The following is a 12,363-nucleotide window of genomic DNA, read 5'->3' as shown; positions in this document are numbered from 1 at the left end:
GATCGAACCCTAACAACAACATTCAAACTCATCTGATTTGACCTACAAATTAGAGCAATTGAAATTAAATTAGCATTATTATCTAAATCTTGAGGTTAATTCAACCCATAATTGACCAATACATTGTCAAAACTCACAATTTCGTATCTGGTCACCAAATCCATGGATCTGGATTCCGGCTCCATGGCTCGCCTCCCCTGCATAGCGACCCCTATATGGGCGCTTCTAGTTGCCGCCGCCCCTCCGAGCGCCTCTCCTGTGCGCACCCCCAGCCGTGCCCGCCCTCCATGTGCCTCCAGTCGCCGCCCCTCCGGGCGCCTCCCCTGCGCGCAAAGTAAGCACCCCCACCTCCAATCCTCTCCCCTCTTTCCCTCTCACTCAAGAAAACATCAACTCGCACGTGTGGATTGACACGGCGGCTGTCCATGAGTCCCGACTTGCTCGCTGACTGACCCGGACGCGACAACGACGTGCAGGGCGTAGGCCATAGGGTGGCCGCCACTGTGCGCATACTGGCGCAACATGCTGCGTGACGAGGCCAAGCTCGTCAAGGTGGCCGTGGACGGTGTGCCGTACCTGCACAAGGTGGACTTGGCGGCGCACAACGGCTACGCGGCGCTACTCCACGCGCTGCGCAGCATGTGTCGCCTCCTGCCTCGGTACCTGCGCCACTTGGAGGCTCGTCGACGCTAGTCGCGCCCGCCCCTCCACGCGGCTCCAGCCGTCGTCGCCCCTCTGGGCGCCTCCCTTGCGCGCGTGGGTCGCCGCCACCACCACCCCTCCACACGCCTCCAGCCGCCGCACACGTGTGGTCACCGCTGCTAGTCGTGCCCACCCCTGCGCGCTCCCTGCCGCGCGCCCTCCTGCACGCCCGCTCCTACGTGGCTGGGGGCCTCGCTAGGGTTCAAGATTGAGCAAGGCTTCGGAATGGGAGGGCGAGGTAAGGGGATTGAAGAGATAAGGGTTAGTTTTCTCTTTTCACCCTATTATGAAGTGTTTTCTTATTCTTTAAGTTCATGAAATCTTGGCTGCAGCTAACATAGTGAATTCTAGGGGTAAACAGAGGCTTCGTGGTGAAATAATAGTGGTAAAAACGCAATGTGAAAGAAAGTGGGGGTAAAATTACAATTGGGGTCTAAAACAGGAGCAAGAATGCAATAATCCCGAAAATATGTGCCTTTGCCAAAAGACAGTCAACCATTGTAATTTGCCACAGAACACTGAAGCCTATTGTTTATTCAGATTAAATGTAAAGGAGCGCGAAATGAACAAATTACCCCCGCTGCCAACAGCCGAATCGGCAATCCATCCCCATCGAATCCCTTCGCTAGACCGCATCACGCATCCACGCCTGCTAGCGAGGGACCAACGGCGGCAATCCTGCCAGTGTCCTGCTCCGGCGCACATGGGCACCTGCCAGCCACCCGCCCGCCTGCTGCTGCACCGTCTTGTTCCGCCCCGCACCGCCTACTGCTCCGCACCGCCTGCTTGCTGCTACGCCTTGGTCGTGGGTATGGCTGGGCAAAATACCCGAAACCCGAAGTCCGAACCCGAAAAACCCGAGCCCGAACCCGAAAAACCCGAACCCGAAAAACCCGAACCCCAATTCGGGTTCTAACCCACGGTACCCGAAATTATTACGGGTAGTTCGGGTATTGGGCTACGGTACCCGAATTACCCGAACTACCCGAAATCAGCCCAGCCCATAGATGTGTTTTTACTCATTGTATGAAATCAGCCCAGCCCAGCCCAGCCCATCAATCCTCTCAACCCTAACCCCCACCTCGGCGCCGCCCCGCCCCCACCCCCTAGTACGCCCGCGCCGCCGCCGCCCCCAGGCCTCCAGTACGCCCCACCCCGCCTCCATCCACCGGCCCCGCCTCCGTCGAGCTCCGTCGGCCCCGCGCCCCCGCCGGCGACCTCGTCTGTTGGCTCCGCCTTGCCCCCGTCGCGCTGCCCTGCTTGCGGACCGCGAGCTCCGCCAACCCCGCGCCTCGCCGGCGACCTCACCCGTCGGCTCCTCCTCAGCCCCGCCGCGCTCCCTTGCCCACGGATTGCGAGCTCCGCTGGCCCCGCGCCCCCACCGGCGACCTCGTCCGCTGGCTCCGCCTCGCCCCCGCCGCGTTCTCCTGCTCGCGGACCGCGAGCTCCGCCGGTCCCGCGCCCCGCCGTGTTCCCCTGCTCGCGGACCTCGAGCTTCGCCGGACTTGCGCCCCGCCGGTGATCTCGTCCGCCGGTTCCGCCTCGCTGTTCCCTGCTCGCCGGTCAAGAGGCGGGACGGCAGCGGCGGCGCGGGGGGAGGTGGCCGTGCGCCTCCCTGCTCGGGCTGCCGGAGGGAGATGGGTGGGGGAGGGCCCAGTGGTCAGCGGGAGGACCTCGGGTATATCGGGTATACCCGAACCCGAACCCGAAATTGCGGGTACCCGAATTGTCGGGTAGTGATTTTTCAGAGTTAAAATCGGGTAGCATTTTCTACTACCCGAATTTTGTATTACCCGAATTACCCGACCCGAAAAATTCGGGTAACCCGAATGCCCAGTCATAGTCGTGGGCGGCCAGCGCGGCATGCGGGGCGCCTTGCGGTGCGTGAGCTTGAGCGCGTGGAGGCCGCTCGCGGTGCGACCTAGCAGCCTCTCAAGAATGCAATCGATGGCCAGCTCGCGCAGGTCGATCATCGACTGCTCACCAAAGGCAGCTGCACTCTGCTCCAAGAAGCGATTGGCAAGCTTATCGAGGATTAGCTTGGTGTCGGGATTTATGGAGCTTTAGTGGCACTGGAACCAAGTGAAGTGATTGTGGATGGATTGGTGCTCAAGGATCGGACGAATCCCCACAAATTGAGCCGGTCAGGACTGCAATTACAAGGAATTGAGTCTCTCCAAAGAAAAACTCCAGAACAAACCAAATCTGATGCGAGCTAGCGTCTATTCATCGCACGTGCGACTAGAAACCATATTAGTGCACAGGTCCGTCGGAGATAAAAAAATATTCTAGAGACATAAATTGTTTTAGAACAATTTCTGAATGTAAGATCTCCTGTAACTCTGTTTTGTTCGATGTAAGTAAATAGTGTGCATAAGAAAACACTTGATAAAGCCGGGCCGCCGGAACTAGCATTCTGTATTTTAATATTCGGAAATGCTACCGTCCGGCCGTCCGAAAAATCAAACGCTGCTCTTGATCCCACCGTCCAGGCTTCCACCATCGAGACATCCTCATCCATTTTGCTGCTGTTTTGGGCCCACCATTGACCGCTTAGAAAAATCATAATCGGATGACCGCTCCTAGCCTCTCACCATCCTTTGCGCAGCCGGCGGCCCGCTGCCGTCCGCTCCCCCGCACCGGCTGCCGGAGGAGCTCTGTAACACCTTTGGTGTTTAAAAACATTTAGCAAAGTCACTAACTATGTCGTCCTGCATACTAACCAATTTAAATTAAAAACCATGCATTCTTGTATGTATACATGCATGTATGTATGAGTATGTGGGCAAGAGTAGAATAGTTCTATAAACTTTCATAATCAAATATACAAGTTTAGCCAAATGCATCCACACGTTCATGTTGATCTGGTCTGGAAAAAAAATGAATCAAAGGTTTTGATCAAAAATTAAATTTAAACATAAAATGATAAATAGTTCAAGTTTGAGTGGTTTTAAAATAAATAGAGCTCAAATTAACTTTTGCCTAAAACAAAAGTTGTAGTCTTTGCAATTTCCTACAACTTTCGTGTTGAAAGTTTTTCGAGTTTCCGCACAAAATTTTGAGAAAATCGTGAGTAAAAAACGTTGACCTCTCTTCTCTCTCTACCTCTCCCTTTCTCTCTCCCTCTCTTTCCCCTGCTCCTGGCCACGGCCTGCAGAGCAGAGCAGCTATGCTGCCGCTGCCGCTGCTGCACCGTCGCTGCGCCACCACCTCCTGCCACCACACTGAGACCCCAGCCCGGCCATGAGTGCCTCTGCACCGCCGCGCACGCGCCTAAGTCCCGACGGCCGCTTGGCGACAACCACGCAGCGCCGCCCGCCATTGACCCAAGAGTGGAGCAGAGTGGCACAACGGCCGCTCGCTCGCTGCGCTCCAGTCATGGCCTTCCATGATGAGCACGCAACTCGCCCCGTCCCGTCGCCGCTGCGGCGCCCCAACCCTCCTCGCTACGCCCCTGACCCGGCCATTACAAAATTATTTGACTTGCAGGTGTATGGACATATTGATGTTGCTAGGCGGAAAGGGCTACTATGCTGCTATGTTGACAACCAAGTGCAATTTTGAATTCTGATAGACCCAATATGTATCGTCTTTTGGATAGTTCACTGCAGATTTAAGTTATGTCATTAATGTACTCTATTTATAAATTGTGTTTGTGTTTTGTCTCAAATCCTGTGGCCATGATAGGACTCATTTTTTAATATTACGGGGGATAACTACATAATGGTCCGTAGTGGGAAAAATATAAGTTGCTTGTTTGCACCACTTTAATTTATGAGTTTGAATATGGGTTAGTGCTTTAAACCATATCGGTTAAATGAAAACCGTAACCTGCTTGGTATGGACTCGTGATGAATGTTTACTGTTCTAACCTTCATTTTTTTTATATTCTCCTACATTTCCTAACTTGCATTTTGGATCATGATTGCGTAGAATATTAGGAGTTTCACTAATATTAAATTGCAATGCCTATAAGCAGGCCAATTTGTCTTGGTTGAGCCCAATTTGTCTGCAAATTGTATCACATATCAATACATGACCATGGTGTGCAAGCCCAGCTGACATGTGCAGCTACCTTTAATACGTCCTCCGCCTGGAAAAAGGGGCAAACTGAGGAGATACCTGCGCTGACTCGCTTGCGAATGATGTGAGTTGCGGAACATAGGATTATAGAAATTCCTCCATCAAACATCTAGACCTGAACATGATTAAAAATGCCGGTGACTTCCTTGCTGATGCACGGGCAGGAAGAAAGGTCGGATCGCTGCCGTCACAGAAAGAGACACACTGCACATTGACCTTGCACGCCACAGACATACGAGAGAGCTCATGGCCCTTCGTGTTCCCTATAAAACCAAGGCCCAAACCCCCCTCAATGGCAACCCCACCAATGGCCATCGCCGGCCTGCTCTCCCTGATCCGCTCCAGCTCCTGCCCCGGCCTCGATTCCAGCTGCTTCCCCGTTGTCTGGTCGGCCCTCTTCGCTCATCTCCTGCTGCAGGATACAGCGCCAGGCACGTGCGTAATAAACTAATAATAACCTTGCATTGGGGTTTCCCATCAGTGTCTAGTGAAATTGTCCAGTTCTTGCCAGCATGCGTGCGCTGATACGCGTCGTGCCCGTTGCTGCATGCTCTGATTCACAGGGACGGGACGGGCGCCGCGACAACGCCGATGAGCGCTCGGGGCGGCGGCAAGGCGACGGCCACCGGCCGGATCGTCCTATTGCTCGCTGTCAGCGCTGGCATCAACTTCAGCGGTGGTGGCGGCGGCGGATTTGGCCTGCTCCTCAGCTTCGCGGGGGTTCTCGCCGGCGCCAACATCATCGCCGGCGGCGTCCGGATGGCCGACGACCCAGCACCACCCACCGGCCCCGCGGTGTTCGCCGGCGCACGTGCGCCCGCGCGACGCAAGCTCGCCGTGCTGGGGATGATCCTGGCATCGTCTGCCGCCATGGCGGTCGCGGGCGAGGCACGCCCGGCGCTCTGCTTCGGCACGCTTGCTCTGCTTCTGCTTGCGCTCTCCCTGACCACCATCGAGGTTCTTGGCGAATAGCTGGATCGATACTAAGTTCTTGGAATCTTGGTGCACCACGTCGTTGCCACAGACTCCGCTGCCAGTGCCTTACTTCCTGATTTCTCCAGGTAAATGTCACCAAGTGAAAAAACACCACATCATTCCTCTCTTAAACCTGGTAATATTGCTTGATGTATCTATCTATCCACCATACTGTGTGCTTCAGCGCTTGCCGCAGATCGTGTGAGCTAACTGTTGCTTGCTGCATATGCTACTAGATAATGCAAGACTGCAAGTGTTTCTGTTTTCTTTTTTTTGGTGCTTAAATTGTAAGTGGACTGTAAGTGTTCTGTTTTTTTTGGTACTTAAATTGTAAGTGTTTGATTTTTCTTTGGCCATGTTGTTGGAAATTTGTGATCTCAGAATAACAACCTAGATCTGCATGACAAATAAATTCCACAAATTAGAGATAACATACCAAATATATTCATGTACCTAAGATCCTGTTTATAATTAATTAATTCTATCACATGTAAGCATACTCTCTTTTTCCTTTTTGAATGATGATGCAAGAAAGCATTTGATCAAATGCAATCATGCGTATAACTTGATGAACATCGTGGTTCGAGTATCTGTTTGCACATGCAATAGATTTGTTTGAGGAAATAAACTGAACATCTATAAGACTGTTACCTGGCAGGTCCAGCGTCGACCAAGAACACACTACAAGAAAATATTGTTAATTAACATCTATCATATATATATATATATATATTTCAGTGTTAGAAAAAGTCACCATATTCATCGAGAGGGTCTAGATTTTTTTCACGCTAATCTTAAAAAGAGGAGAATTTGCACCATTAGATTTTATGAAGATCTAATTGCCTAGGTTAACCTAGAGAGTTCACGTCCGACAAAAGAAGTAAGAAATTGCAAGGTTAATTAGAGAAAGATCTAACTGTCTAGGGTAGTCTAAAGAGTCCACGTTTGATCAGCAGCGATTAATCGCAATTCCAAATCGTGCAAAATGCCACTAAAAAGAATCGATCGCGGAGAAAGACACGGGCGCCAAGTCGGGCGATTCGGCGGCCTTTACGTCCCCGTCGTATCTACTACGGGAGTACAGAGACGTTCGTATACAAAGCTTTTCCCTTCTAGTAATCTAGTAGTATGCACATGGAGATCCTAGGGTTTCAGAGGTGACAGCCAGTTCCCCCCAGTGCTTGGAGGCCGTAGCATACGAGCTGCCGGGTCAAGGCCTCAACAAGAAAGCCATGTGACAACTAGATCTGGTCGTACCAGGTCAGACTGCTCTCCGACCAATCAGGAGCCGCCAGGTACCCACCCGTTCACCGGCAACTGCCTGGACACGCACGACTGGTGCCGGTAACAAAGTAGCACGGACACCTGGCGCCCTCCGGTTGGCCGGAACCTACTCCCTCCTCGGTTATAAAAGAGACCGGGCAACGGCCGCTCTTGCTCATCGGCTGCTGATCGCTCTCCACTCCAGCCTTCGCGACTGATAAAGCGCGCCATGCTCGTTGCTTTCCTGCTCTGATTACCAGGGTCGGGATCTGAGCCGCGCAGCGCAAGCTCCGATAATGAGCGCTCGTGGCGGAGGCGGCGGCGGCAGCATGGCGATGACCGCCGGCCTGATCATCGTACTGCTCGCTGTCAGCGCTGCTGGCTTCAACTTCGGCGGCGGCGGCTTTGGCCTGCTCCTCAGCTTCGCGGGGGTTCTCGCCGGCGCCAGCATCATCGCCGCCGGCGTCCGGATGGCCGACGACGACCCAGCCGCACCCGTCGGCCCCGCGGCGTTCGACGGTACTGCACGTGCTCTCGCGGCGTTCCTGCGTCGCCACCTCGCCGTCGTGGGGCTCGTTGTAGCTTCCTCCGCGGTCACGGCGGTCTCCGGCGAGGCAGGCGCCGTGCTCTGCTTCGGCATGTTTGCTCTGCTCCTGCTTGCGCTCTCCATCATCGCCATCGGCGTTCTTGGCGAATAGCTGGCTCGATATCAATTTCTTGGTGCAGCACGGCGTTTGCCACCACCTCCGCTGCTCAATGTTATACCAGTTCATGTTAGTTGATGATGGAGTCGTGTTTCCGATTGCAACTTGATGGTTGATTCTCTCTCTGTTGTGCTGTATCAGTCAGATGCATGGACTTGTGTTCATCTGACATCACACGCGCATACAGTATAATTCCTAACTAGGGAAAGGCAAAGGACCGAGAACTTGCCCCCCTTTCGTGTTTGAACGACAGAACGAGTGCTTGGCCATCCAGTTCTATCCATGTCATGTGCACTGACTAAGGTTCTGCTTGGATCAAGTGCTAACAGGTGAAAATTCTAAACTTCAGCACTAATATATCCAAAAAAGAGTGCTAATAGGGTGAGCTAAAGCTTAACAAAGAGCTAAAAACTTTAGCAAAGATATAAGTGCTAATAGGCGCTAAAGTTTAGCACTCAACTTTAGCTTCTCTAAATAGGTCACTGACTTAGAAATTGAGGAGGAAAGAACAAAATAAACAAGTAACCAACTCAGGTTCATATTTCGTTCTTTTTTTTTTGTTGCGTATACACTTAGGTTCATGCTAGGATAGCCGTATGTATCGGTTCATGCAAGAGATTTTGGAACGCTTTCGTTTGTCTTTAGGAAAAAGTTTCATGTTAGGATCTCCAATCATCCAAATCAAATCCAACTTTTAATTTTCCATTATGGCGAAGGCTAAATTGTTATTAGTCCTATGATTCTCTACATAACCAAATCTGCCCCATGGACTCGATCACCTCATTCGTCCATGTCATCTTTCTTCGATCATCGTTGGATTTCAATCTGGCGTCCAAATAAGCAAAAACAGTAACTACGGCAGCCATAAAAAATTTAGAATTACATCTTCCGTATTTTTTTTCATCCCGTTGAAGAGGAGGAGAGGAGACAGATAAAAAAATTACCAGAAGCGGGCCCGACAAGAAAAAGGTCTCACAAGTCACAATCTCTCCCTCTGCCGTTGAGTCGTTGACCGACGGATAAGCTACTGAGCCAACGAGCCAAGCAATGAGCTGAGTTGAGCAGGGGAAACCGAGCGCGAGCATGGAGGCGACGGCGGCTGCGGCGGCGGCACCAGCAGCGGCGGCGGAGGAGAGGAGCACGGTGTGCGTGACCGGGGCGGGGGGCTTCGTGGCCTCGTGGCTCGTCAAGCTCCTCCTCTCCACCGCCCGCTACGCCGTCCGCGGCACCGTGCGCGATCCCAGTATGTCCAGCGATCCCCGCTAGCCTCTTGCTCCGATTCCCCGCCTCCCAGAGCCTGAAGCTGCCACGCGATCGAATCGAAGCGGCTAAATAGGAGATGTAATTTTCATTTTCTCGGGTTCCTTCCTCGTGCCCCCAACCCTGAACTTCTCTGAATATTCAGATCCTGCCTCTGATGCTCCAAAAGTGATCTTGATCACCGTTAACAAGGAATGCGTTTTTTTGTTTTCAGATATTCAATAGATCTCCACGAAATTCGTCTCTACTGCATCACAGGAACTAGTGCATGATCCTCTTGCCATTGCAGTTCACGAGAAAGTTCTTGGTGCATACCTGAATGCTTGTTAGGATAGGAGCAAGAGGATCGTAACAGATTATAATGGTGATGACGTCTGGTGCTACTGCACTTTAGGTGACGGCAAAAATGCTCATCTCTTGGCGCTGGAAGGTGCCGGCGAGAGGCTGCAGTTGGTCAAGGCTGACATGCTGGACTATAGCAGCGTCGCATCGGCGGTCGTTGGTTGTGAGGGTGTATTCCATGTTGCCAGCCCTGTTCCCTCTGGCCAATCCTCCAACCCTGAGGTGATTTTGCTCAAAAGAATCGGTCACTTTTTTTCTTAATTTTTCAGGTTACTAAATGGGCTGTCTATTGCTACTTTTGTTCACTTTTAGAACAAGGGGCACAAGTAGTTGAACACATTGATTCAATAGGATGGAAAAAGGACGCTATTGATGATATCTGCATACTACTCTATGCATCTGCATATTCATGTCCTCATGGATGATATTTTCTCAAATATTTCTTTTTTTACTGTAGGAGATTTGCTGGGTTCATTAGTTGTCAGCACATAAATTTGACATATAGCACTGGTGATCATTCTCTCAATGTTTCCAAGTTTTTGTTACTTTCTGATAACAGAGGACATTATCTGACTTTTCCTCTTTGCAACTGTAGCATCGCTGAAGACATTATCTGATTTTTTTTTTACCTTTTTACAATTACAAACAGTGCTTATCATGTTCTATACTTCTATTCCTTTAGAGTTGATTTACCGCAATCATCTTGTGCAGGCAGATGTTATAGCTCCTGCTGTAACTGGCACACTGAATGTGCTGAAAGCTTGCAAGGAGGCAGAAGTGAAGCGAGTCGTCGTGGTGTCTTCAGTTTCTGCTGTATTCAATAATCCAAACTGGCCTAAGGACAAGGCCTTTACTGAGGACAGCTGGTCCAATGAGGAGTATTGCAGAAAGAATGAGGTATATATCATAGCAAATCCTTTAAATTGCAAAGCATTTTAGGTGCTAATGTTCCTAGGGCAGAGCATGTTTTCTGTTCAGGTCTGAAACAACATAATGAATAGGAAATACAGACACCTGTTGCAGTTAACGTTTTACTTGAAAATTACAATATACTGGCCAACTAATATATTATCACAGGACCATCCATTATGCCCTTTGTTAGTGTTGACATTCGGCCTTCATGCATTTCATATTTCATTTGGAGTTTTCTTTTCCAAAATATGAAGCTATCGTCATTGTTTTGTTTAGCATTTTGATAATGTAAAGTTCTTTGTTAAACCACATGGACTATTGCTTTTAATGGGATAGGTAATATTCATGTCCTCAATCACGCATAATAAATCATCTGTGTTTTGTGCTTGCAGGAATGGTATTTCCTTTCTAAAACACTGGCAGAGCATGAGGCTTTTGCTTATGCAGCAAAAACTGGGCTGGACATTGTCACTATTTGCCCATCATTGGTAATTGGACCGTTGATGCAACATACAGTAAATACAAGTGTTAAAGTCTTCCTCAGTTATATCAAAGGTGAAGAGCATTAATTTATTACCAGTCGAGTCTCTTTTATTTGCATTGAGCAGTATAATGATAATGATGGTTAAGCTCACTCACATTTTTCTTTCCTTTTGGAAATGCTAGGTAGAAGCATTGCCTTTCACCTAAATACAAAGATATGTCTTTTTTATTTCATCTACAGCGTTTCAAGATTTATTGGCATCCTAGGATGGGGACAAAGGAAACCAGTCCACAGTAACAATACCATTACTGAGCATATAGATTTTCTATTTGAGCAGGAGTGCAGAAAAAATAATACTAATGTATGTCTCTGTTGCTTGTTTCCACTAGAAAGCAATAGTGCATATCAAGCTATCCCCATATCTTTACCACAATTTCCCCCCAAGATCAAGCACCCTTATTTAGTGTATATATTTGTGTACGAGTTGAAGTGTTCTGTCTTTGTAAGTTGACGCTGGTTTTATGCAGGAGACCAGGAGACAGTTCAAAATGGATTCAAGAATCTAGTGGATGTTCGTGATGTCGCTGACGCCCTTCTGTTGGCTTATGAAAACCCGCTGGCATCTGGACGGTACCTCTGCAATTCATCGCCAATAAGAGTCTCTGATATTGTAAATATATTAAAGACCTCATTTCCAACATATATTTATCCCAAAAAGTAAGCCCCTTCCTCAGCAAACAATTTTTTTTCTCTGGCATGATGTGTGATTTCTGATTTTACTCTCTGCACCGATGGAATTATCTAAGACACAAAACGTGAATATCTAGAGTTAAGTTGGTGAAAAATGAAATTGTCCCCAGCTTTTTCTCTTAAAACTTCAGCACTGTTCTAATTGGCCACGTAATAGTGCTATAAGTCTACCATTACTTCATGGAAACGTTACTAGTGCATCATCCACGCTGTTTAGCAGGTATTATGCAGTTTGAAACTTTGCAAAAGTGTCGAGTTTTCCACCAGATTACTGAATGCATGTTCACCATGTTCTTCCTTCCCTAATTCCCTTCTTTTTTGCTCACTGAAACTTTTCTTTGGATCTGAAAGAAAGTTGCTGAAATTTTGGTACAAATTATCCTTCACCATTGCAATACAATGGCTTGCAGGTTCGTGGAAATTGAAGGCGGCAACACATATGACACTGAGAAGCTCCAGAAGCTAGGGTGGACCTACAGGCCTATGGAGGAAACCCTCCGGGACAGCATCGAATGCTACCAACGTTTGGGCATCCTTAACTGAACATCCATCCAGCTGGGTCACCTTTGCCAGGTTTGGCTGCTGGTACTAGCAAACTGTTTGTCTGAACATGTAAAAAGTGAAGCAGCATAAGCATGCGACGGAACCGAACCAGTTAGGGCACCATGTGAGGTAGTACGGAGGTTAAGATTAAGATTCAGAGCACCATCGTTTCAATGTTGTCTCTTGGCTTTTGGGCTGACGAACATGTATTATACTACAGGTATCCCTTGTTATGTGTTGTAAATTGAACTGCCAATTCAGAGTTTTCAGGAACAAATTCAAGTGGCAGATCTGTTTCTTGCCCAAAATATACATGCACTTCCTGATTGCTGAGTAGGGATGGCA

At 49.3% G+C, this 12,363-nt stretch overlaps 2 protein-coding genes across 4 annotated transcripts; both read left to right on the top strand.

Annotated features, from left to right (window-relative positions):
• The first annotated feature begins 7,276 nt into the window (after window positions 1-7,276).
• LOC120677687 lies at window positions 7,277-7,805 on the top strand. Its single transcript, XM_039958859.1, has one exon. It carries the CDS (start codon window positions 7,320-7,322, stop codon window positions 7,719-7,721), a length of 402 nt encoding a protein of 133 aa, XP_039814793.1. The 5' UTR covers window positions 7,277-7,319; the 3' UTR covers window positions 7,722-7,805.
• A 921-nt stretch (window positions 7,806-8,726) lies between these two features.
• Window positions 8,727-12,345, top strand: LOC120679029 (cinnamoyl-CoA reductase 1-like). 3 transcript variants are annotated; one of them, XR_005676931.1, is made up of 7 exons: window positions 8,770-9,068; window positions 9,202-9,551; window positions 9,787-9,839; window positions 10,041-10,226; window positions 10,634-10,796; window positions 11,253-11,442; window positions 11,886-12,306. XR_005676931.1 is itself a non-coding variant. In XM_039960519.1 (6 exons), exons 1-6 carry the CDS (start codon window positions 8,811-8,813, stop codon window positions 12,016-12,018), a joined length of 1,002 nt encoding a protein of 333 aa, XP_039816453.1. In that variant the 5' UTR covers window positions 8,727-8,810; the 3' UTR covers window positions 12,019-12,345. The 3 variants fall into 3 exon arrangements, 2 of the variants coding, with proteins under 2 accessions (XP_039816453.1, XP_039816452.1); XM_039960519.1 differs by lacking the exon at window positions 9,787-9,839 and having other exon boundaries at window positions 8,727-8,970; window positions 9,382-9,551; window positions 11,886-12,345; XM_039960518.1 differs by lacking the exons at window positions 9,787-9,839; window positions 11,253-11,442; window positions 11,886-12,306 and adding an exon at window positions 10,908-11,246 and having other exon boundaries at window positions 8,752-8,970; window positions 9,382-9,551.
• Window positions 12,346-12,363: the final 18 nt, after the last annotated feature.

The sequence above is a fragment of the Panicum virgatum genome, chromosome 6N (genome assembly GCF_016808335.1).
Source record: "Panicum virgatum strain AP13 chromosome 6N, P.virgatum_v5, whole genome shotgun sequence".
NCBI classification, from domain to species: domain Eukaryota; kingdom Viridiplantae; phylum Streptophyta; class Magnoliopsida; order Poales; family Poaceae; genus Panicum; species Panicum virgatum.
Note: the sequence above shows the minus strand (reverse complement) of the source record. Positions and strands in the feature narration are given on the sequence as shown.